This window comes from Onychomys torridus, chromosome 5 (genome assembly GCF_903995425.1).
Source record: "Onychomys torridus chromosome 5, mOncTor1.1, whole genome shotgun sequence".
Classification (NCBI taxonomy): Eukaryota; Metazoa; Chordata; class Mammalia; order Rodentia; family Cricetidae; genus Onychomys; species Onychomys torridus.
Genome location: NC_050447.1, coordinates 110,448,509 through 110,472,535, shown reverse-complemented (window position 1 = coordinate 110,472,535; position 24,027 = coordinate 110,448,509). Strand labels below are relative to the sequence as shown.

Below are 24,027 nucleotides of genomic sequence, written 5' to 3'. Positions count from 1 at the left end.
AAGCATCCATGATCGTAGGAACTGCTGAAATCTCACTGGTGTTCTCAGCGTCTAGCATCTTTTTACTTTCCCCTTCACACATTTCTAATCCCTGAGACGTGTCTTACACATATTTGTGGTTCCCACTTGAACTAGCTGTGATCAGGTCATGTGACACAAGCCAGTCCAATCAGAGCAAAGAACAGTCTTCAAGGCAAATCAGCCCTTGTCTTCTGTACCTTGGGCAGTTTGGGGTGTGAAGTATACAGTTGCTGAAAGGAGACACTGCCTGAGAAAGAAACTCATGTTCAGGGAAGCTTGAAGGGAAGCCCTGAAGAGAAGTAGGTTGACTACAGCAAACCCGACTAATAGCCAAATCCCGGGGCATCAGTAATCACAGGGGACAGCCAGGTCCCCCTACATTTTAGATACAGTGAGAGACTAATTCCCGGAAGAAGATCACACTGTCCCTAAGGACTGTTGGACATTTACCCAGACCTGTGCCTTAGACCAGGACTTCCCCAGGACACTGGGCTCCTTAAAAGATAGTTCAGTAATAATCTATGCAGAGAGGTTGAAATTTCTCTCAAAACATAAAGAAGGGTAGGGACTACAGCGATGGCTGGAGATTCCCAAAGAGGCCTTTGATTCTTTCACTTCAGAGGTTGGACAAACTCCTGGAGTTTTCTATGATTTTGAAAGAGTAGCAAAGTCTTTTTAGGAGAAGAGAAGTAAACTTAAACCATTAGACAGGAAATTTGGGTCCCTTCTATACCCTCTGCCTTTCCTTACCACATCACCTAGATTTCTAGCTCTGGGTACCTACTTAAAAAGAAACTTCTATATTTAATTAAAATATAATTGCACTATTTCCCTCAACCTCCAACTTCTTCTGTATCCTTTCCTCCTCAAATTCATGGCCCTTTCCTCTTCAATTACTATTGCAATTGTAATTGTATTGTTACATATAGATGCAAATAAATATATAAATGCCACCCGCTGAGTCTCTTTAGTATTGTTTGTTTGTATATATTTTTAGGACTGACGGCTTGGGATTGGATAGCCATTTAGGGGAAAACATCCCTGGGGAAGGTTAATTTTCTCTGTCTTAGCAGTCTTTAATTGCTTGTAGCTCTTTATGTAGGATCCCATGAGAATTCCTCCATCAGGGTTATGTCAACTGGTCTTGTCATTGTTTAGGTCTTGATTGAGCAGCTGTGATATTGACATTTTGTGGGTATGCCTTTTTTTTTTTTTTTTTTTTTTTGGGTTTTCGAGACAGGGTTTCTCTGTGTAGCTTTGCGCCTTTCCTGGAACTCGCTTTGTAGACCAGGCTGGCCTCAAACTCACAGAGATCCGCCTGCCTCTGCCTCCCGAGTGCTAGGATTAAAGGCATGCACCACCAACGCCCGGCCTCGTGGGTGTGCCTTTTCTGTCATGTCTAGAAAACAATCTTGCAGCAGACTTCCTGGTCCTCTGGATCTTACAGTTTTTTGGCCCTGTGTTCTGCACTGTTCCCTATGCCTCAGGTGCAGGGGTCGTGTTGTATATGTATCTGAATGAAAAAAGAAATAGAAAAGGACATGACCGGTTCTGGGTTTTGACACCAGATGAATGGAAAAAGAAATAAAAAAGGAAAGGAAATGACTGCTCCCAGGTATGGTGGAGGAGAAAGTTTGTTGTAGATAAAAGGGAGAGTATAGCCAGTGTCAGGGGCATCCTTGAAGCATCCAGAGTGAATGTGAGCAGACTGAACCAGACCATGTGAAGAGAAGGGGAGGAGAGGGGAGAGCCAGACCAAGAGACCAGGGAGGTAAAGGATAGACCAAAAAAGAGGGAAGGTAACCAAAATGGCTGGATTATATAGGGAAGGGTGCACACACACACACACACACACACACACACACACACACACACACACACGTGCACGCCCCACAGAGGTTGTCAGGTTCAAGAAGGGCCAAAGAGAAAGAATGGCTGGGATCTATTTGTGCCTTTGGGAGGCTGTGGCAGCTGTTCTGACCTGGTGGGACATGTGAGTGAGAACACAGTCTCCTCAAGTGTTTTTTCAAATCAGTCACAGGAATGTACTGAGAAGGGAATGGGGCACATGCCCAGAGTTAGAGGGACTGGAAGGGTCAGAATGGTTGTACAATTAGAAGCTTGCTCCTAGGCCTGGCATGGCTGTGTTTTTCTTGGGAGCATTATAGGCCCACACAGGGACACTGATATCATTTTTGTCTGTTTTCAACCCAGGAAACTTCAATACTACTTTTAAAGCTGCCTTACTGTACATATATGGCTGGCCATCCTGATTGGTTTAGTACTGACTCACGGTCTGTCTGTCTGGCCGTTCTCTGAGATTTAATTCTGTGCCTACAGGAATTCAAAGCAATCAACATGCTTTGGACTAGGAACCTTTTTCTTCTTCTAATCAGACACCAAGACATGTCTATAGATGTTAGGAATGGACAGATGGTGAGTCCACACACCTCCTTTCACTAAGGCCATGGAGCAGGAGGCCCAGGGATGCAGTGGAGAGGTTGGGAGGAAATGGGAAGGAAGCAGCTACCCAGCCTGAGAGCCATCTGCATGTGCAAGAAACAGGAAGGCATGGCTTCTGGGAAGCGAGACGCGGGATGGCAACTGGCTCACTTACTGAGGTGCTGAAGGAGGGTCAAGTGAGTGACATGAGTGAATGTGCCCTCAAGTGGACACGTGGCTTCTAAACAGTTCAGGGGACCGATAATCCTGAGGAGATGGGGCAGAGTCATTTTGTTTTTAAGCGTATCCTAAAACCACATAGTACCTGATATGTAAAGTGGTCAGGAGTAATTTCCTGAATGAATGAATGAATGAATGAATGAATGAATGAATGAATGAATTCAAGAATAAGTAGCACTGTGTGCTGAGGGCAGGCAAAGTCAGGCTTTGGGGATGCTAAGTTTGAATCTTGACTGTCCAGGAAAGCTAGTGAGTTAAAAGCTTGGTCCCTAGGGAGATGCCATTTAGAAGTGATGCAGTCTTGCAGAAAAAGGGCCTACTACTCCTAGTCTTCAGATAATTGAGTCATTGTCTTGAAGGGATCGTGGGATCCTGTCCCCCTTTACTCTGCCACAATGCTCTTGCTGTAAGGTGACACTCCATCACAGGCTAAAGCATAAGGACCACAGTCACGGGCAGAAACTTCCAAAGCTATGAGCCAAGTGTCCGTCTTCCCTTTGTTAAGTTAGTTAACATAGAGATTTGTTATCTATCTGTCTGTCTATCTATCTGCCTATCATCTATCTATCTATCTATCTATCTATCTATCTATCTATCTATCAATCATCTATCTATCTATCTGTTGGTCTGTCTATCTATCTTAGTGTGTGCATGTGTGTATATGTGTATTGGCATGTACATGCCACAGAATATGGTTGTATATGTCAGGGGTGTCAAAGGACAGCTTGTGGTTATCAGTTCTTTCCTTCCACCATGTGGGACTGACCCCAGGACTGACCCTAGAGATGGAGGGTTGGCAGACATGGAGGATGAAGATAAAGAGTGTGTGGACAAGTGGGGGGGATGACATAACTCTCGGTGAGGGCTCATCAGCATTTCCCCGTCATGGTCTTAGGGCCCAGGAGCAGCAATGTACAGTGTTTTGGAGCTCTGATTTTAGGCAGATCACCATCCTCTTGTACTTCCGAGAGCTACTTGTGCTGCATCAGTGACCAACACTTGTGTCTGAAGAAAATAACTCGTTAACCACAGACTGTCCTAACAGTCATTGAGTAAGCCACAACGAACAGGTGCAGGTCAGGTTTGTTTGTTTGTTTGTTTTTAAATCCCGGGCAACTGCAAGGAAGTGTTTCTAAGGAGCAGACAAGGAGGTACATTTGATGACATGTAATTACATAAGGAGAGCCATTACAAATGTGGCCTCGAGACTACTTAGAGTCCTCAGAAACATCATTTTGGAGGCTTTATTACTTTCGTGGGGTCTGGAAGCATCTGTCCCTGGGGCTAAGATTGGCAGGGGGACCCATATGGAATTTCTTTGTAAAGCCTCTTTTGGCCATCAGTGGTTCTTCTTACAGGCAGCTGAGTCTGGGGACTTTGGGGTTCACCTAGGCCAAGCTTGCTATGCATTTTCTGGCAGGCAATGGTCAAGAGCTGATGACAGTAGCATTGGCACAAGCCACAATGGCACGATTTTCATTATACAGTTCCAGCAAAATCTGGTATTCGCCCTGCAAGGGACACAGGTAAAGCATTAGGCATATGAATGAGCCACAATCCAATCAACCACTTAATAAGTACAATCAGTTCCTTCTCCATCCAAGTACTGTGCCTCTGTGTACTCTACCAACTGCAGAATAAGAATATTCATAGAACGTTGTTTCTGTTCTGAATATGTTTAGACTTCTTTGTCTTGTTAAGATCCTCTGGACAGTCTAGTATAATGATCAACATAGAGCTTACATGATATCAAGTAGTATGTCATCTAGAAATGGTTAAAGTGAACCCAAGGATGATAAGCATAGATTATATTGCAAAGACTATGCTATTTTAAATAAGTATTTGAGCATATTTATTAGATGTTTTTCAATTACATCTATCTATCTATCTATCTATCTATCTATCTATCTATCTATCCATCCATCCATCCATCCATCCATCCATCTATCTATCTATCTATCATCTATTTATCTCTCTCTCTATCTCTCTATCTCTCTCTTTATCTCTCTCTCTCTATTAATCTATCGATCTGTCTGTCTGTCTGTCTATCATCTCTCTATCTATCATCTGTCTATCTTAGTGTGTGTGTATATGTGTATGGGTATTGGTGTGTACATGTCACAGCATATGGCTTGCATTTCACTGGGAGAGATGAAAAATTCCCAGGGTAAGTAACACCACAGATGAAGTTGCTATGGAGAAATTTGTTCAGGAAGAGGGTGGAAATGATAGCTGGCTTTGGTGGGACTGATGTTAGCTTGCAACTCTAAGCAGGATGATCCAAGGGAGGCCTTGGAAAGAGAATGACCTTTAGGCAAACACTTGAAAGGGATGCAAGAGGGTGCCAGGCTACTGTGGGGCTGATGTCTCCATATTTTAGAAACAGACAAGAGGCCAATGGGACTTCAGGGAGGAGGCAGAGAAAGGGAGATTGGAAGCCCACAAGAGGCCAGAGTCTCAAGGCTTGGCAGACATGATGGGGTATTTGCTTCAACCCTGAAAGGGACTCAGGTGTGACAGTTTTCTTGGGTATATTAGGAAGATCTCTCTGGCTGCTGTGTTAAAAAGAAGCTGTACATGCCATTAGCCTAGAAGAAGCTACAGCATTTGAAGGAAGGGGCTCTAGATTATGAATGACAAAATATATATGCTTTTTGTTTGTTTGTTTGTTTGTTTTGAGACAGGGTTTCTCTCTGTAGTTTTTTTTTTTAAATTTATTTATTTATTGTGTATACAGTGTACATATCCCTGCAGGCCAGAAGAGGGCACCAGATCTCATTACAGATGGTTGTGAGCCACCATGTGGTTGCTGGGAATTGAACTCAGGACCTTTGGAAGAGCAAGCAGTGCTCTTAACCTCTGCACCATCTCTCCAGCCCTCTCTGTGTAGTTTTTGTGCCTGTCCTAGATCTTGCTCTGTAGACCAGACTGGCCTTGAATTCACAGAGATCTGCCTGGCTCTGCCTCCCAAGTGCTGGGATTAAAGGAGGGTGCCACCATTGCCCAGCTGATACACATGCTTTTATATAAAGGGTGAGCTTCTTCAGGGGACCCAGTCTTTCTGGAGACCAACCAAGGCATGGACTATGGAATAGGAAACCAGGATAGGGGCAATGGACAGAGAGCAGTCTGTTTCCACAGCTAAAGAGGGCACTGAGGAGGTATGTATCCATGTCCTTGGCAATTTATGGTTCAGGTTGTACCAAGAAAATGTCCATATATTTTGTTAGACAAAAAAGGATCTTCCACTTTTAATTCAGAAAAGAGCAGACACAGGAAAATACAGGATTATATGCAAGACTTTAATTTGGGTCAAGGGATTGTTGTGTTAAAAGGAAAATAAGATGGTGGAGAGGGCTTTTTATAAATAAGCTGGGACTATCCTTACCCAGCACAAGGAAATGATAGCAATGGCTATGCCATTTGCCCTGATCTGGTGAATATATGCTCTGCATGTATCCAGAGATGTCACATTGAACTCTATAAAAACCCACAATTATTATCCATCAATTAAAAGATAAGTTTTGCATTAAGGAAATGACTTAGTTGGTATAAAGTCGGATGTGCAGGCCTTAGGATCAGAATTTGTATCTCCAGAATCTCCGCAAAAACCCACAGGTGGCACTACCCCTAATACACTAGCACTTGGGATGGGAGTGGAGGGTGGAGAAAAGTTGTAGGAAGACTTTTTTTGTCCTGCCATCCAGTTCCCAAATAACCATACAGAGACTTATTATTAATTACAAATGCTTGGCCAGTAGCTCAGGCTTATTAATAACTAGCTCTGACATTTTAATTAATCCATATTTCTTATCTACACTCTGCCATGTGACAGTACCTTTTTTCAATACAGCAAATTCATCTCTTTGACTCCTGAGACTCCTTCCTTCTTCTTCATGCTCTGTTTTTGTCTGCAAGTCCTGCCTAACCTCTACCTGTCCAGCTATTGGTCAGTCAGCTCTTTCATTAACCAATGAGAGTAATATATATTTACAGTGTACAAAGATTGTTCCATAGCAATAAGTGGATCCCTGAAACTCATTGGCCAGCCAGTTCAGCTGAATTGATGTGCTTAAGGATCATTGTGAGGCCTTGTCTCAAAAAATAAAGGTGCAGGCATGCAAGATGGCTCAATGGTAAATGTGTTGGTTTCCAATCTGACTATCTGAGTTTGATTTTCAGAACCCACATGGTGGAAGGAGAGAACAGACTCCTGAAAGTTATCCTTTGAACTCCACACATGCACTGTGATATGTGCATATAACATACACACATACACATAAATAGATAGATAGATAGATAGATAGATAGATAGATAGATAGATAAATGTGAAAAATAAAGATGGATTGAGATCAAGAAAAGACATCCAATGGAGATCTCAGGTCTCTATACACATATCCACATCCTTTTATCCATTCACTTGCATGCACATGTGCACACTAACAGTATATACCACACACACTTATAGGTACATAAATAAACACATTTCAAAAAAGAGGGAAAATAACCAAGATACTGAAAAGTAAATACTGAGTGGAAAGAATTTTGGTTAAAGAGGAAATCTCCTTTAGTTCAGAGCCCATCTCTGAGGGTCTAGGTGAAGGAGGGGATGTGAATAGGCCCTTCATTAAAATATTCTCAACTAACTGCTCTTAGGAAAGCAGAGGTTCTCTGTGTGGCAGCTGGCTGTGAGCTGGAGGCCCAAAGCACACTCTGGCTGTCTGTGGCCAGTGTGAACAGCCTCTCTTGGGATCAAGGTCCCGACTGTTCTGCTGCATAGGCCTGCGTGGAATGTGTCCCAGGAGGCTACATCCTCTGTTGGGTCTCCAGGCTGGGTGTGGGAAGGAGCTTGCCAGGTGTCTACTTCCCAGGTACAGGCCCCGGAAGAGGAGGAGAACCAGGCTCTGGACAGCCGACTACGAGTGACTTACATTGGATTGTATCTGTAGAGAGCTGTTGATTGGCTGAAGAAGGCAGGGAAGGAGTGTCCTGCAAGAACTGTAGATAACTACAATATGGTGTCCGCTTACAATGGCTCTAGTTAAAGTGGGGGAGGAAAAATGGGCTCAGTAGGATCTCTACTTTGCATTTTGAATTTTCCTTTTTCCAGGCCTGTGTCATACAGTTCAACCCCCCTCCCCGCATCCTGAGCAGTGCCAGTGAGTCACAGTGCCCAGCCATGAGAATACACAATCGAATGACCAGGACTCTTCTGTGAACCATGTGGTGAAGCGATGATGTTTTTTTCTGTAGGCTGGGTGGAGTCAATACTTTCAATTTATGCTATTTTCAACTCATGGAGAGTTTATGGGATGTAATCCTGAGTTAAGATGAGGAGCATCTATAAATCCCTTTATATCTCGGAAGGCAAATTTCCTTTCAAAGGGCTTCTATGACTTTAAGACCCTGCCCCCCTTTGTTTCATAGGAATTGCTAAGAGTAACTGATTTTAAAAAGCCAGCAAAGCAAAAATGAAATCCAATTGATAGCAATTATTATATCAGTCTCTTGTGGGGTATCAGAAGAAAAACGAGGAAAGAGAAAGCATTCAAGTAGCAACAATTTGAAGCGAAGCTCCCTGGGAGAGTTCAGGCTGTGCATGCTAGCAGTGAGGAGAGATTGTTTCCCTTCCTGGCAGACGTTATGCATTTTACAGAAAGGCCTGAGAAGATCACTGGAAAATTCCCAAGAGGGAGGGCTGGAGACTCCAGTTGAGAGAAAGATTCCTACAGAAATCCAAGAAGGCCTGTTCCAGACTGACTTAGGAGCTCACAGTGTGGGGCAGGAGGGTTTTCTCAGGAGTGGGTATGTTATAAAAACAACTTTGATGCCTTTTGTCCCCTAATGTCCTGTGCTGACTTAGGATGCTGCAAAGTCCTCAGCAGCAAGGAGACCCTCACCAGATGTTCGCCCTTTACCCTGGATGTGCAATACTCTGGAGCGGTAGGCTAGGTACACCTTTATTACTTTGTGTACATGTATGTGTGTGGTCATGTTTGTATGTGCAGACATGTGTATATTGGATATATATATATATATATATATATATATATATATATATATATATATACATATGTGTGTGTGTGTGTGTGTGTGTGTGTGTGCATGCACACACATGCATGTGCACATGCATGTGGAGGCCAAGGACAATCTTGGTGTTACTATTCATGTGTCATCTAACTTTTTCCTTTTTTGAGTCAGGATTTCTCACTGACTTGAAGCTTGCTAGGCTGGCTGGCCAGGAAGTCCCAGGGGTCTGCCTGTTTCTACTTTTCCAGCATTTGGATTATAAGCATGTGCCACCTCATTTGGCTTTTTAAACGTGGGCTCTGGAGATCAAACTCAGGTACTAATGTTTGCAGGGTGAGCACTCTCACCGCTAAGCAATCCCCTCATCCCTGTTCTTCATACATGACACAGCAAATAGAAGCAGACTAAAACCCCAGAAGACACCGTGAAAGGATGGTAACTGAGGGACATTAAAGTCTTTGAGGTTTTGTAAGTGTCCTGTACCGGAAGCGAGTTCCTCCTACACAGCCCAAGCAACTCTAGCCATATGGAGTCCCCACAGACACACCCCCAATCCTGTGGACAAGATGCCAGCATTTCAACTCTCAGTTGGATTTCTTCTGGTTCAACCCAAAGGTTCAACAAAACACCAATGTGAAGGAAGCATCAAAAAGGGCAAAGCCAGCATCTTAAGCATGCCTCCTAACTATGGCGTGTGCTAATGCTTTCAACTATTTAAATCTATTTCTCCTCTTCTTTTCTTCCTCTTTTCCTTCTCTTCATCTTCCTCCTCCTCTTTTTTCTCTTCCAAGAGTTGAAGATCCACTCTCCGACACAATAATTACGTAACAACACAAAAAGAGAAAACCAAAACCTTACCTGTGGAACATCAAATCCAAGATTATTGATAGGGCCAGCATAGTATATCTGCTCTGAAAAATACATAAAGCATAGATAACATCATTCAGTCATTCAAGACAAATCCCAAAATAATGTGTTCATATCATTTGTGGTCATAGAGATGTAGATCAAGTCTGGGAAATAAAACAAGAGTAGCCGTTGATATAAAAGCTTTAATTTCCTGACTCCAAGTGGATCTTCATTTATTTATGAACAATAGTCTCTGTCCCCATGTTGCTTGTTTTCCAACACTGAGGCTGACAGTAGAGAATGGTGTGAGCAGAGAGCTCCCTAAACAGTGAAAAGTGCTGAGGGGAAACGTGAAGGTCCTGGAAAGACTCTGACTGACTGAGGGGTCAAGAACTGGAGCTGGGATTCAGGGGAGACAGAGGCTGAAACTCTGAAGCCACCTGCTCTAACGGCCTGGCCAGCCATTTGCTCTTTCCACAAGAAGGGTGTTATAATGTAAAGGGCACGCCCACTTCCTAGGCCTGCAGGAATTAAGACGTACTGAATGTAAAGCCCGAAGAGCAGCCTGTGGCAAACTACATCCGGGAAGAGGGAGATGCTGAGTTTTACAGGATGGTTGGTCAGAGGAGGTGTCACCATGGTGGTGATAATAGACTAAGTCCCGAGGAGCAAGAAAGAGAATTTTAAAGCAACAGCATGAAGAGAATGGCACTGATGTGGAAAAGGGTAAGGACAGAGACAGAGGTGGCTGGAGCATCTGGGAAGATAGGGGTGCTGCTCCTTAAGACAGGGAGTCTGGAGGACAGGGAGGAAAATGTGTGTCAGGGGCGCGAAAGGCTTTGATTTCTCAAATGACCAAGACAGGGTCTTTGAAAGCAGTTGGATCTACAGTTCTGGAATACGAGGGAAGAATTAGGGGTGCAGCTACAAAGAATTGAGTCATTAACATGTAGCTAGCTATAAAGTCATGAGACAGGAGGAAGCCTCAAGGGAGACAGAATTAGCAGTCAGAGGAGTGGAGGTTGGAAGCACCCGGAGCCCTGCCCACATTCCGAAGTTGGGAGAAGGAAAGCCAGTTAACAGGATGACTGAACTGCAGAGGAGAAGGAATAAATGGAGTGTGGGGCGATTAAGAAGGAGCGGGGCGGGGGGGGGGGGGGGTGGGGGGCGGATTTGCCCTGGAGAGAAGCACAAATATAACTCTGTATATGAGGAGAGCAGATCAAGTTCAGCGTAGGCTGATTTGAAATTGGCCAGAGGATTGAGGTAGCATGCCTGACTGTTTTGACTTTCTCATTGAAGGTCACAGGCTTCAGAACATGGAGGCCGAAGGTCTTGGGTTGTGAGAGGCAAAGGAAGTTATTACAGTGTTCCTTATGAACAGCGGGGAAAGAAATTCCTTGAGAAGCAGCAGGATTCCTAGGATGTGCTGAAGGCTCTGAATAGCTCAGCTGTAGGCAAGATTTGGGTTGTAGTCATTTCTGTTTTTTTTCTCTTCTCTGGACACTGTGTCTGTTGCTACTTAATGCTGCAGGAGTCACACAGTGCCATTTCTACAGTGTCTATTAGAAATAAGTCTAGCCATGTTCAGGAGAGGTGAATTACCAGCTGTCCTCTTTTGAAGACAAGAACAGCAAAGCATTCTGGTCCCTCATATAGAGGTGGTTGTGTTACTGGTCATCACACTGCATCACTGAAGTAAGAACAGTAAGTATTTTCACTGTGCTAAAGACCCATCTTTCTTCTGCCCCACTTCAGAGGCTTCCTGTCTCAGTCACGTAAAGAGCCAGATTTTTTTTTTTAAAATCTATTTTAAAACAGACCAACTGCTTGTTTTTAGTTAGCATACAAAACAATGAGTTCCACGGTGACTTTTTTTCCTGTTTATTTTGAGACGAGATCTCGTATAAACCTGCCTGGCCTTGGGTTTACTAAGAGGCTGAGGATGATCTTGTATTTCTGGTCCTTCTGCCTTAGCCCTCCAAGTATTGTGACTGCAGGTCCACCATCCCCAGATGACATGTCCGTTCTCACACTTGCGTTTTGTGGAGAAGAAGGTGGAGAGGATGGCTCTATATGCATTAAGATTATCGTGGGAAACAATAACAACAGACAAGCCATTAGCAGAAAGACTGGCGATCATCCTCACCAGGGCTACATGTACAGAGCATGTGTGAGAACATACTTCCAAAAGCCAGGAAAGGTAGATGCTATGTGAATTTCTGTTAAGGCAGAATCTAGGGGCCTGGGGCTAAGTCCAGGGTGTCTGTCTGTCTCTGTCTCTGCCTCTCTCCTCTTTCTCATATTAAAACCTAATTTATGATTTATGTGTATCTTTCTGTATACACGTGTGCGCATATGTGCGTGCATATGTGTGTGTGTGTGTGTGTGTGTGTGTGTGTGTGTGTTTTCCAGCATGACCACTGAGGCTAAAAGTAGGTATCAGGTTCTTAGAGCTGGAGTTATTTGTAAGCTGCTCTTTGTACTGGGAACCACACTCTGTTCCTCTGATGGAAGTAAAAGCCCTTAACCACTAAGCCATCTCTCCAGGCCTGACTTTCTTGTTGATCATTGGTCTCCATTTCTAAAACTATCAGTGTTCCTGGTCTAATTCTTTGTTCCTGGATACAGGCATCTTGAAATTTCAGCAGGTGCCCCATGGAATTAGGTGCATGCCTACAACCTACATTATGGTTCTTGCTTCTGCTTACCTCCATATTCCCTCCCTTCTCATTCGTCCCTCTGCTGGTCCCCTTCCAGCCTCTGACAACCCCTCTCTCTGTGTGTCTGGATTCCTGTTGTGTGCTTCATGCCCATTTTACTGCTTCTGGGTGGCCCAGGGCAAATGACCTGAGCTAGGAAACAGAGATGGGTGGAAAGCACAGCTCTCTTGGTCACTAACAAAGTGAGAGGGGCAATTTTGCCACGCAGCGTCTGGACTCACAAAACAGAAATAGAAAAACTTCCTGCAGGGTCCAGGGAGGACTAGAGACCTCGTCTGTAGCCTCACGGGGCAGAGTGCAGACCCCAGGAGGGTAGTGACAGTTGTTACTAGTTGATTATTAGTCACCTCGGAGAAGTATCATTTGATGGATTCTGACAGGTGCAATGGCACTCAGTTCTGAAAAGTCTCGTGTAGAGCATCTCTTTTTCTTTTTTTCACATCTTCAGTTTCAAAGATGGACGTGTACAGCTGTGTGAAGAACTCTGTTTAGATGATACCTGCTCATCTCCAATGCTCACACAGTGCCCCAGGGTTTGCTAATTTGTGTTCTTCACTCTTAACAGGTCCTTCTCTGGGAGAGGTTTTCATTAAATTGGTTTTCTATGCTTCGCACTTTCAACTGGGGCTTTTTTTGGGGGGGCCCATGAAGTTCCTGAGAATAGCTGCGAGTAACTCAGGGAAGTGACTTTTTATTGTTAACTCGACAAAACAACACCTAAAATTAAACTCCCGTTCCTTCCCTTCTCAGGCCCTCTTCGTTCTGAGATTCCTTTAATTAACATTCTCACACTCCACACTATAAAAAGATCCCCAGGATACTTGCACCCATTTCTTCCTTTCCCTCATTGAAATACTTATTTGTTTTTAATGTGCAGAGGATTAAAGAAATTCACTTCCTTGATTCTGAAAATGTTCTAAAAAGTTGACCTTTTCCCCTCCCTTATTAAAGAGAGTAATTGAACCTAATTTGATTTTTTTTTTTTTTTTTTTTTTTTTTTTGCCCAGAGATTGCCATTGTGCTTACTATGCAAGTGCTGGAACACTGAGCCCCATTCCTACCCCAGAAACTGACTTCTACAGCATAGGCACGAAGGCCCCACAGGGTCTGGATGACACAGGCTTGGGGTGAAGGTTCCTCCCTCTTTTCGCCACCCCTGGAAACCATGGCCTGCATTGATCTCAGCCTCTCTGTGCATGTTGTGTTCAATTCTGGTTCTGGCTCCACAGTTCTCTTCCCAGGAATGACAGCATGGGTGGGTGTAAGCCCTTGTGGGGTGAGTCCCACTGACCTCAGGGAGAACCCGGTCTACTGGGCCCAGTGCTCTGTTTTGAGCTCTTTAGTTCTGGCTGCCCTGGTCTGCCCTGGTCCAGTCCTTGGTGAATTCAGATCATCACTCTGTTCTGCTGGTGTGTAGGAGGGCCCCTTCCTCAGCAGATTCCACTGAGCTTGGCCAATTGTTCTGCCTTTTTGTTCTCAGAAACCAGGCTGAGGCTGGAACATAGGTGCTCCCAGAGTGGTAAACTCTAACAGCAGCATCTGTGTCTTCCCCAGGCCTTGCTGGGACCTCATTGGAATTTCTTTCACTTTCCCAACATTTAAGCATCGTTATAGTGTTTTAACAGTATGAAAAAAATACATAGACTGACAATTATGATGCCAAGTCTATTAGTTTATGTAGAACAAGGGCTTCACTTATTACTATTTTTATGTGCTATGCTGGGGATTGAATCTAGAGCTTTACCCATGCTAAGCATGTGCTTAATCACTGAGCTATACTCTCAGGCTTCATTTATTTGTTTACTCAGCCTTTTTCTCAGGTGTTGAAGCCAGAGCATTTACTTTATGGCTGACCATTGAAATTCTCAAGATGAATTAGATGTGCAATAGCTACCATCTTGGGTGTAGCTGTTGTTCCTGTATGGAATCCATGTCTGGGCAGTTCACTCAGTCCTGGTGGTATTCCCTTTTTGCTTTGGCTCTCTGGTTACACTTTCTCTTGCTTTGGCAGGGCAGCTGTTTGCCACTGGTGGGCTTCTGAGGCTGGATCAGTGAGTCTTAAAAAGCTATCAATGGATGTGCATACATCCATTGTGAAGATACCTGTGCCAAGCAGTGTTTTGTCAACTCTATACAAGCTAGAGTCATATGGGAAGAAGAAACCACATTTGAGACAATGCCTCCATCAGATTGGCCTGTAGGAAAGTTTGTGGGGTCATTTTCTTGATTAATGATTGATGTGGGAGGGCCTAGTCCACTGTCGGTTGTTCCACACCTGGATAGGTGGTCCTGGGGTGTATAAGAAAAGCAGGTGAACATGAGCCCGGAGAGCAAGTCAGCATACAGTATTCCTCCACGGCCTTTGCTTTAGTTCCTATCTCTGGGTTCCTGTCCTGATATCATCCCTCCATGATGGACAGTAAGCTGTAAGATGAAATAAACCCTTTCCTCTCCAAGTTGCTTTTGGTCCTGGTGCGTAAGAGAAAGCAAACTAAGATAACATGTAAACAATACTTTCTTTTCTTTTGAGAAGCCCACGTGCATGTGATCTCTGTCCTTCCTGGCATCTCTTTTTTTTTTTTTCAATACCTGTCCTTAAATCGACAGTGTGTACTATATCTGCTTAATAAACTTACTAACTTTTATTCACTCTGGCCTTTTCTGAAATTCTTTTCTGTGTTGAAGTCAAGGACCTCGCTTTACCTGAGTGGAGGTCCTTAAGGACGTGGGTATGCATGTAGGGGTCGTATGCCTATGGGTATCATTGCTGTTCTGTTGCCCTACAACTGCTGACACTTTGAAGCCCTTTCCTTCTTGATGGGCCAGTAGGGCAAAATGGTTCTCCTAAGCTATAGAAAATCACTGACGAAGTGTATATCAAAGACACTTCAGGCTAACCAATCTAATCACAGGCTCCTTGTGTCATTCTCTCAATAAGAACACCTAAGATCCACCTTGTCAGCAAATTCCCAGTAAATAACACAGGGCTGTGAAGCCTAGTTTCCATACTGTGCATCAGATCTCAAGAGCTGGTTGATCTTAGAGCTTGAAGTCTGTGCCTGTGATGGTTAATGCTGTCAACTAGACAGAGTCTAGAACTGGCTAGGAGAGTGGCCTCTGGGCATGTCTGTGAGGGAGTTTCTACACTGAGTTAACTGAGGTGGCCAATCTAAATGTGGGTGGCATTATTCTATAGTCTGGAATCTCAGACTGAAAAAGAAGGTGGAAGCTGGCAGAGTACCAGCAAGACCTCAGTCTGCTTCTTGGCTGTGGATGTAATGTGGCCAGACACCTCTCCTTCCCTGCCATGATAAACTGTAACTCCTTTAAGTTGCTTTTGTTAGACTGTTCATCACAGCAGTGAGAAAAAGGAGCTTTAACAATTACAGTACACTTGGGCCAATGTCATTCCTTTACTTCTTAGGTCCTAGCTGGTAACTATTCTCTCTTTTGTGAGTTGATGAATTTAATTAAAAAACAAAAACAAAAACAAAAAACAACTTTTAGTTTCCATATATAAAGAGAACCATGCCACATCTGTCCTTTCTCTGGCTTATTTCACTTAACACATTGTCTTCTAGTTTTATCCATGGTGTTAAAAAATGATAGAATTTCCTTCTTTAAGGTAGACTAGCACTCTACTGTGAGCTCTATCCTAATGGCTTCATTCACTGTTGATGTTTCAGCTTCTTGTCTACTTGAATACTGTTTTGAAGAAAGGGAACTCTTGCATACTCTTGGTGGGAGTATAGTACAACTATAGAAAAAACGATGGAGATTCCTTTAGAACCACGATCCAGCAGAACTCTTTGCATGCAGGGGCGGCCTGTGGATCTGAAAGACACAGCCTTTGCTCTGCAAGGGCACAATGGGATAGAGGCCAACAAAAACTAAAGAAGGAAAACCAAGAGAGAGACAAAGGTCAGTGGAACACATTGCCTGTCTCTAGAGGGGGAGGCAAGGAGTGTGTTACTTCACTCTAGTGAGCTGTGAATAAAACCTTTTCCCTCTCCCTCCCTTTGGGTATTTCCTGAGCCAAATCTAGACAAAGGCTGAGCATGGCTCCTCCAGCATAGCTCTTCATGCCAGCATGCCAGGCTTTCTCCTCTCCTTTCTTCTCCTCTCCTCTCCTCTCTTCTCCCTCTCCTACCCTGCCTTGCCCTCCTTTCCTATCTGCTCCCCTTCCCTTCTTTCCTCTTTCCCTCTCCCCTCCTCCCTTCCCTTCTCTTTCTCTGTCTGTCTGTCTGTCTATATATGTACTTGTGTGTATTCACACATGTATACATGCTAGGAATTAGACCAGAGCCTTGTAGTCAAAAGTTTTCTTCAGTCTCACCTGGCCCCGTGGTCTCTCAGCTGCTTATAAAAATCATTCAGAGGCTTAATATTAATTATCAATTGCATGGCCTATGGCAGGCTTCTTGCTAAGCTCTTATAACTTAGCGCATTTCTATTAACCCATGAGTTACCACGTGGTCGCAGGTAGCATTACTGGTTTGCTGGCATCTTGTTGTTCCCTCCGCTGCTGGTGTCTCCTCTGCCTTTGCCTTTCTTCTCCTCTCTCTGTTTTGGATTTCCTGCCTGCCTCTAAGCTGCCTTGCCATCGGCCAAAACAGCTTATTTATTAACCAATGGGAACAACATAATATTCATGGCATGTTTATTCCTCGTCTGTAGACTTTCAGGAGTTCTGGGTTTCCTAGGCAGCCACTACAAGCCAGCAGAGCCTTGCATGTTTCTGGGCAACTTTACATTGTCTTGTAGAGTTTCTGAGTTGTTTTTTTGTTTTGTTTTTTGTTTGTTTCACTTTTGAGAATTTTTATTTTGCATATCTATGGGTGTCTCACCTGTGTACAGGTTGGTATACCACTTGAGCCTAGTGCCTTGAGGCCAGAACATGGAGAGGGGTACTGGATCCCCTGTAACTGGAGTTACAGATGCTTCTGAGTCACCACATGGATGCAGGGAATTGAATCCAGGCCCTCTGGAAGCACAGCTTCACTCGAGGCATCGCTCCAGCCCATTTTCATTTTATTCTGAAGGGCACCCTGGGAGTTTCTGCTGCACACCTGCTTCAAGTCTCAGATGGCCTGCAGGGGCCTTACCACATGCTTTTGGAGAGTGTGTGGTGAGGGATGAGAGAAGCAGAAATCCAGAGACTGCAGTGGCCCTCTGGTGTCATCCCAGGTCATGGGATTGCCACCTGGGCATAGGATTCTGCATTAGAGATGATATGGAGAGGAGCCAGGAAATCAGTGATGTTAAACCTCAGAGGATGCCCTTGACCTAGGAGCTTCCTGACCTTGAGAAGGACAATCCTGGAAGACTGACTGCAATTCCCCCAAATTGGTGATCAGATCCATGCTATAGGATGGCCAGCTTTTCCTCCTCGAGTCCCATCCTCCCCAACCCTCCCTCACTCCTGCTTAGTGTTAGGTTTCTGAGTCACTCATTTCTGTATTTCCATAGGGAGGATCCTGAATGCAGAATATACCCTGGTAGAAGGTATGTGCAATGGTTTGAATACAGTTTGTCGCCATCTAAACCTGTGTGATGTCATAGGATTGTGAGGGAGTAGGATCTTTGAGATACATTTGGGTGATAAGGGATAACAGCCTCATAGAGGGACTGGTGCTCTGGCTTTGTAGGAGCTGCACTGGTTATCATAAGAGCAGGTTTGCAGTTGGAGGGACCAGGGCCAGTTGTTTTTTGCTAGGGGCTAGTTTCTTATGTTGACTCATGTCTGGTTTCAACCAGACCTTTGGGAAGTAAGTCCAGTCTGGTAGCCAATCAGGGTCCTACCCAGCTACAAGCAGGAGCTGTCCTTGCTATTTTCAGTCAGACAGACCCCTGACACAGCAAACAGATCCCTGACACTGTAACCACAGGTGCTGACTAGATTTCATGAGCCAATCATAAAATGATTCCTGTATCAGTAGTGGTCTATACCCAATCACTTCAAAGTACACTTGACCACAGCTTGAATTCCCCTAAACAGGCTTAAAAGGGGCTGCCTTACCCTCCCCTGGGGTCTGAGAGATTTTGGGTGGGCTCCAGCATGCTGGCTTTTCTTGAGAGTAAAACTGCTTTTGGCAATTGCATATCAGGCATCTTCTGGTCATTTGGAGTGATCTAAGGACCCTACACTATAAAGCAGAGTGATAACTTTTATCTTCTCTTCTTGCTCCTAAGTCACATTATGAAGCAGCATGAGGCCCTCAGCAGATGTGGGCCTCTTTACGTGGACTCCAGAACTATCAATCTAAACAAACTTCTTTCCTATATGAAGCACTCAGGCTTAAGGATTCTGCTACAGAACTAGAAAATAGGCCATGGCAGTGCCCTCTTTTCCTTGTGTACACTGCCTTAGGGTTTCAATTGCTATGATGGAACATCATGACTAGAAGCAACTTGGGGAGGGATGGGTTTATCTCATCTTATACTTCTAGGTCATGGTCCATCACTGAGGGAGTCAGGACAAGAACTCAACCTGGCCGGGAACCTGGAAGCAGGAACTGATGAGAGGCCATGGAACAGTGCTGCTTACTGGATTGCTCCCCTTAGCTTTCTCAGCCTGCTTTTTTGCATGACTCAAGACTACCTGTGTAAGGGTGGTACAGCCCACAGTGGGCTGGGTCTGCCCACATCAGTCATTAGTCAAGAAAATATCCCACAGGCTTACCTACAGGTAGATCGTAGGGAAACATTTTCTCAGTTGAGGTTCCCTCCTCGCAGATGACTCTAGCTTATGTAAAGTAGATAAACAAACAAACAAAAAACTAGCCAGCCCACACAACAAGGCTACATTTGAGCTAGTGTTGGCCCAAGAAACTCAATCATTGATTCATTTGGAACTGGTTCTGATGACAGGCCATCCAGTCTACAGATTACGTTGGAATGACCTGGAGTTGACTCACTGGCTTTTAAGCCAAAACCAGGAAGGAGAATTTCCATGTCCTGAATTGTGCCTGTGAATTCTCTGAACCTTGCACTTTGGGAGGAGATGGTGGCTGAGAGAAAGGGACACAGAGGTGAAGATGACATCTGTGCACAGGAGGGAATGAGTTGGGTGGTGGTGGTATGGAAGCAGAAAGCTTAAGGAACTTTGGAGGAATGGGGGTATGGCCAGCTTCTGTGTGTTCTCTATTCCTTTGGAGTTTTCAGTACTGAATAGCAATCTGCAGTACAACATCCACCAAAAAATGAGCTGTCTAACACACTGGATTTGAATACCGTGGACAGTATTTGGAACTTTTCCTGAGAGGATTGTTTTTCTTAACAATATGAATGATTGTTTAATAATGAGAATATATTCACCTTTACTTCTAAATTATTTTTGGTGACACTCAGTTTTTTTTTTTTTTTTTAATTTTTATTTTCTTTTTGAGACAGTATGATGGTTTGAAAGAAAATGGCCCCCAAAGGGAGTGGCACTATTAGGAGATGTGGCCTTGTCAGAGGAAGTGTGTCACTGTGGGGGTGGGCTTTGAGGTCTCTTTTCTCAAGCTTCACTCAGTGTGACAGTCAGTCAACTTCCTGTTGCCCCTCAGCTCCGGTACCACAGCTGCCTGCACACTGCCGTGCTCCCCATCCTGATGATAATGGACTGAATCTCTGAAACTGTAAGCGAGCCACCTCAATTAAATGTTGCCATGGTCATGGTGTCTCTTCACAGCAATAAAAAAACCCTAACTAAGACGGATAAGGTCTCACATATCCCAGGATGTTCTTGAACTCACTTTGTGGCTAAGAATGACCTTGGACTTCTGATTCTCTTGTGCCCGCCTCCCATGTGCTGGGATTTTGAGTGTGCCACCAACCTGATGTCATGCTGGGGATCTATCCTAGGGCCTGCTGTATGCTAGGGAACATGCTACCAGCTGAGTTACATCCCAGCTAATGCCCAGTACTTTATCTGACCCCTATGTGTAGGGTCAGGTGCTCTGGGAATATTTATTGTCTTCCTTTGTGAAACCATAGTCTTACTTTAGAGCCCACAGCTATACAGCAACAGTGGTTACTTTTCCTCTATGTAAATTATTTTCATTTTGGCTCAGTAAGTTCTACTTTGATATCTTTCCCTACACATGCAGCCAGACTTCTGACCCCCTTATGGAATTGCACTACCTAGAGAAATCAAATATTATTGGCAACTCAAAAACATTCACTGTGAACTTGCAATGGATCATTACAAAATTTTCAACTAAGAATTCTCTGGGGTTGAATCAATCATGGCCTTCAATTCACACCTCTCAAGTGATTCAGAGACGAGCTCATCATCAATCTTCCTTTTAGATAGCAAGATGGTTTTGAACTAGGGAAGGTTTCAACACATAAGTTATGTCATTGACTTCAGGCCACATTATTTCTCTTCTGGGCAAGGGATATGGCACGTAGGGGTGGTTATAGAGTTGAGAAAGGGTGACAATAATACTCCAGTTAAGTAAGGTTTTGATATGAAGCAATGCTCTGACTTCCTAATAGAAAAACTCATATCTTGCCCTGGGCATGTGGGCAAGTGTGTAGTCTGGGGAGTTCTTAGTTGTTTGGTTTCCACAAAGTCATTTTAATAAAAAACACATGGAGTGTGAGGTTTCCTTGGATTACACATAGCTACTTGGGCTCTTGACATGGCAAGCTGAAGTCAGAATAAGTGCTGTTCTTCTTGGTGAGGCTTGTATAGGCAGCAGTTCACAGATGTCCACACCCTGGTCCCCAGAGACTGCGACTATGCCATCTCACATGGCCAAAGGTACTTTGCAGATAGAGCTCAACTAGAACATTGAGATGGAGAGATGATCCTGGGTTACCTGGATGGACTCAGTGCAACCAGAAGCTGAGAAGGAGGAAGGACGGGAGAAGAAAGAGGAGAGGCCATGTGGAGAGGTGTGGCTGGGAGCCAAGGAACGCAACAAACACTCCCAGAGACTGAAGTGAGTAGGAGAGATGTTTCCCTAAGCTTCCAAGGGCATACAGCTGGCTCTACCCACACTTTGGATTTAGATTTGTGGCATCCAGACTTCAGGAGAACAAATCAATACTACGAATTGCATGTTTTGTGACAACTTGTTACAGCAGCAGTAGGAAGCCAATACAGTAGCATTGGATTAACGGAGGAGGACCCAGGTGGCCAGCCTGAGATGGTAGCTTCTTTGCATTTGTGTTTTCCCCAAAAGGATATTTTAGAGCCCTGACAAAAACATTATAGGCTTTGAGCACAAGAGAAAATTTTAGGGTTTGAACTTAGCCAAGGAGTGAGATTTCTGATGCAAACTATATCAACGAGTTCAGGAGAGATAATTCCATGCAATACAGAGCCATATGAAGCAGTAGATTGGATCTGCTCAAAAGAACATTCTGCAAAGATCTCATCAAATATGGCTGCCACCAGCCTCCTATGGCCATAAGAGCTTGCACTTGTGACCAGTTCAACAGATGAGATGACTTTTTAATTTACTTAAATAGAAATATTTTTGAATAGCCACATATGATTTGTGGTTATTTTGTTGGACAATGAAATTCTGGGTCAACACTAACAGAAATACAAATGTGAACCACATGGGCCATTTAAGCTTTTCTGGTGGCCATATTAAAAAAGGAAAAGAAAACAAGTAAGATTAGTGAAATGTGTTGTTTAATCAAGTTACTTAAAATATTACCATTTTTAGCATGCAACCAATATAAAAATGAAGTATTTACATTAATTCTTTTTTTTTTTTTTTTGCACAAAGTTTTTAAAATCTAGTATGTGATCTACATTTACAGCATGTCTCACTTTGGACTGGTCATGGTTCAAGGACGTCTCAGACCTGGTGGCTGAGGGCTACTCCACTGGACAGTCATGGGTGAAGAAGAGGAGCCTGTGGGGAGTGAGACTGACTTGCAACTGTCTCCTTCCTGCCAGGTCGATTTTCCTTTGCTGTTCAGGTTCCATGTGAGAAATACATAACTTCTGGGAAGCACAGAAAAGACAGTTCAACTCCTTCATTATTTCTGTCTTCTCTTACCAACCTATTCCTGGACTTCCGTAGAATCAAAATTGCACACTCAAGTACGCTTTATCAGTTGGCGGAGGGACTGGATTCCCAGGTAAAGAGGGAAGAACACAGGAGAGAAAAAGAAAGGGGCTTAGATTGCAGAATCCTGGGCAGGTCTGGTGAGAACATCGTGATTGAAAATGCAACGTAAGCATTGAGGAGGAAGGCCTGTGTATCTGGGCCTGAGAAACTCTGGGGCCCCGCAGAGCAGAGCCCAGGCAATGTTTAGTTAGTTAAAATGCTAACACCAGCAACCTTAGGGGCAGACTGGGATAGAATGGAGGAAGGGAGAGTTAGCTGTCCTTTTAAATTAGCTTCCTAAATGATTATTGCATGAAAGTGTGTGAATCACTGAGTTAGATTTATGGAATTTCATAACTGGCTAAAGACTTGGAAAGAAGCTAAGCATTGTCTTAGAAAATTAAAATTGCTTCTGGTCCTAGGCCATCGTTAGCTTACTATATATATGGGGCTCAAACTAAACGAATTGGCTCATGTTCAAGGGCAGACTTAACCCACAACTGGATCATTTACAGCTGTACTTGAATTTGAGGATGGAGACAAAACACCAGAACCACACCATTCCTTAACAATCAGCGGCTCTCCTTCCATTTTGTTTAACAGAGAGGCATCTCCTCTTGCTTAGTCGTGGCTCATATCCATCCTTTTGTGGTGGCCATTATTCTTAGGTCTATGTTCTGCAGTTCAAGAGTAAAGTCGGCCCACTCATTCAATAAAGAGGCTATTGCTTTTGTTGATTCTCTGTGAATTTGCAGCAGTAGTGGCTGCTCAGGAAACCCAGAGCTCCTGAGTCTACAGACAAGGAATAAAACATGAAGAAAGGGTTGAAAGCAAGGCGAGACAGAAATGCAAATGAAGCTCTCCCCAGGGGTGCAGGAAGGCCTGGGAGACTCTGCTTTGCTAACCTCTAGGGAGTATGCAGGCTTGGACCAAAGGCATTTTTCCTGCTACCTGGGAGGAAAGAGAGCTTCAGCTTAGAAGCCTCCATGCCTCCGGTGCCCCTCCAGGTGCCTTGTTAGGATGCTAGCTTCCACCCTGAGACTTATGATGCCCAAGGGATTTTGAGCCCTGGCTTGAGAATCTGTCATTAGCAGCTTCCAATAGCTGCTGTGGGTGATATTTTGGATGCCTATTGTCAAAGCAAGGTTTCACACACATTAGCCCACATTTTCCTTTAATCATCCAAATGGGTTCAATGACATTTTCTTTATTGTACAGGTCAGGAAATTGCGGCTCAGAAAGTAAGTGGCTTGCCCAAGGTTACACAATTGGTAAGTAGTTAAATCTGTAGTTCTGGCTTCAGAACCCACATGTGTCCACCAGGATAGTGGTTCTCAGGGTGTGGTCCCTGGACCAGTACCATCAGTTTCATAGGAGAGGTCTACAAAGGCATTCTTGAGTCATTCCTGCTCCTGAGGTTAGTGTTTCAACCATAATTCTGTAAGTAACCCCCAAAAACTTACTGGTTCACTAAGTTAGACTTTGGGGTATCTTCTCCTTGGTCTGGGATGGGTTCCCTATCTGAGGTGAGTACCCATCTCTCTAGGTACAGTGTTTCACAAGGTATGTACGTTCTCTGAATTCTCTTCATGAGCTTGAAACTTCAGGATGGCCACTCTATCTAAAATTAAAAACAACCTCCAAGCAAAGCTGATGCCTGTTC

At 44.0% G+C, this 24,027-nt stretch overlaps 1 protein-coding gene across 3 annotated transcripts in view; it reads right to left on the bottom strand.

Annotated features, from left to right (window-relative positions):
- The window catches only part of Ly86 (lymphocyte antigen 86), a 73,505-nt gene that overhangs the window by 4,004 nt on the left and 45,474 nt on the right, over positions 1–24,027 (bottom strand). The window contains exons 4-6 of one of the 3 annotated variants that reach the window (XM_036188318.1): positions 9,593–9,645; positions 7,636–7,741; positions 3,856–4,214 (exon numbers count right to left, since the gene is read on the bottom strand). In XM_036188318.1, the coding sequence (XP_036044211.1) occupies positions 4,183–4,214; positions 7,636–7,741; positions 9,593–9,645 (191 nt within the window). In that variant the 3' untranslated portion in view covers positions 3,856–4,182. Of the gene's footprint in view, positions 1–3,855; positions 4,215–7,635; positions 7,742–9,592; positions 9,646–24,027 lie in introns of those variants that run through there. The other 2 variants (XM_036188316.1, XM_036188317.1) reach the window with 2 other exon arrangements.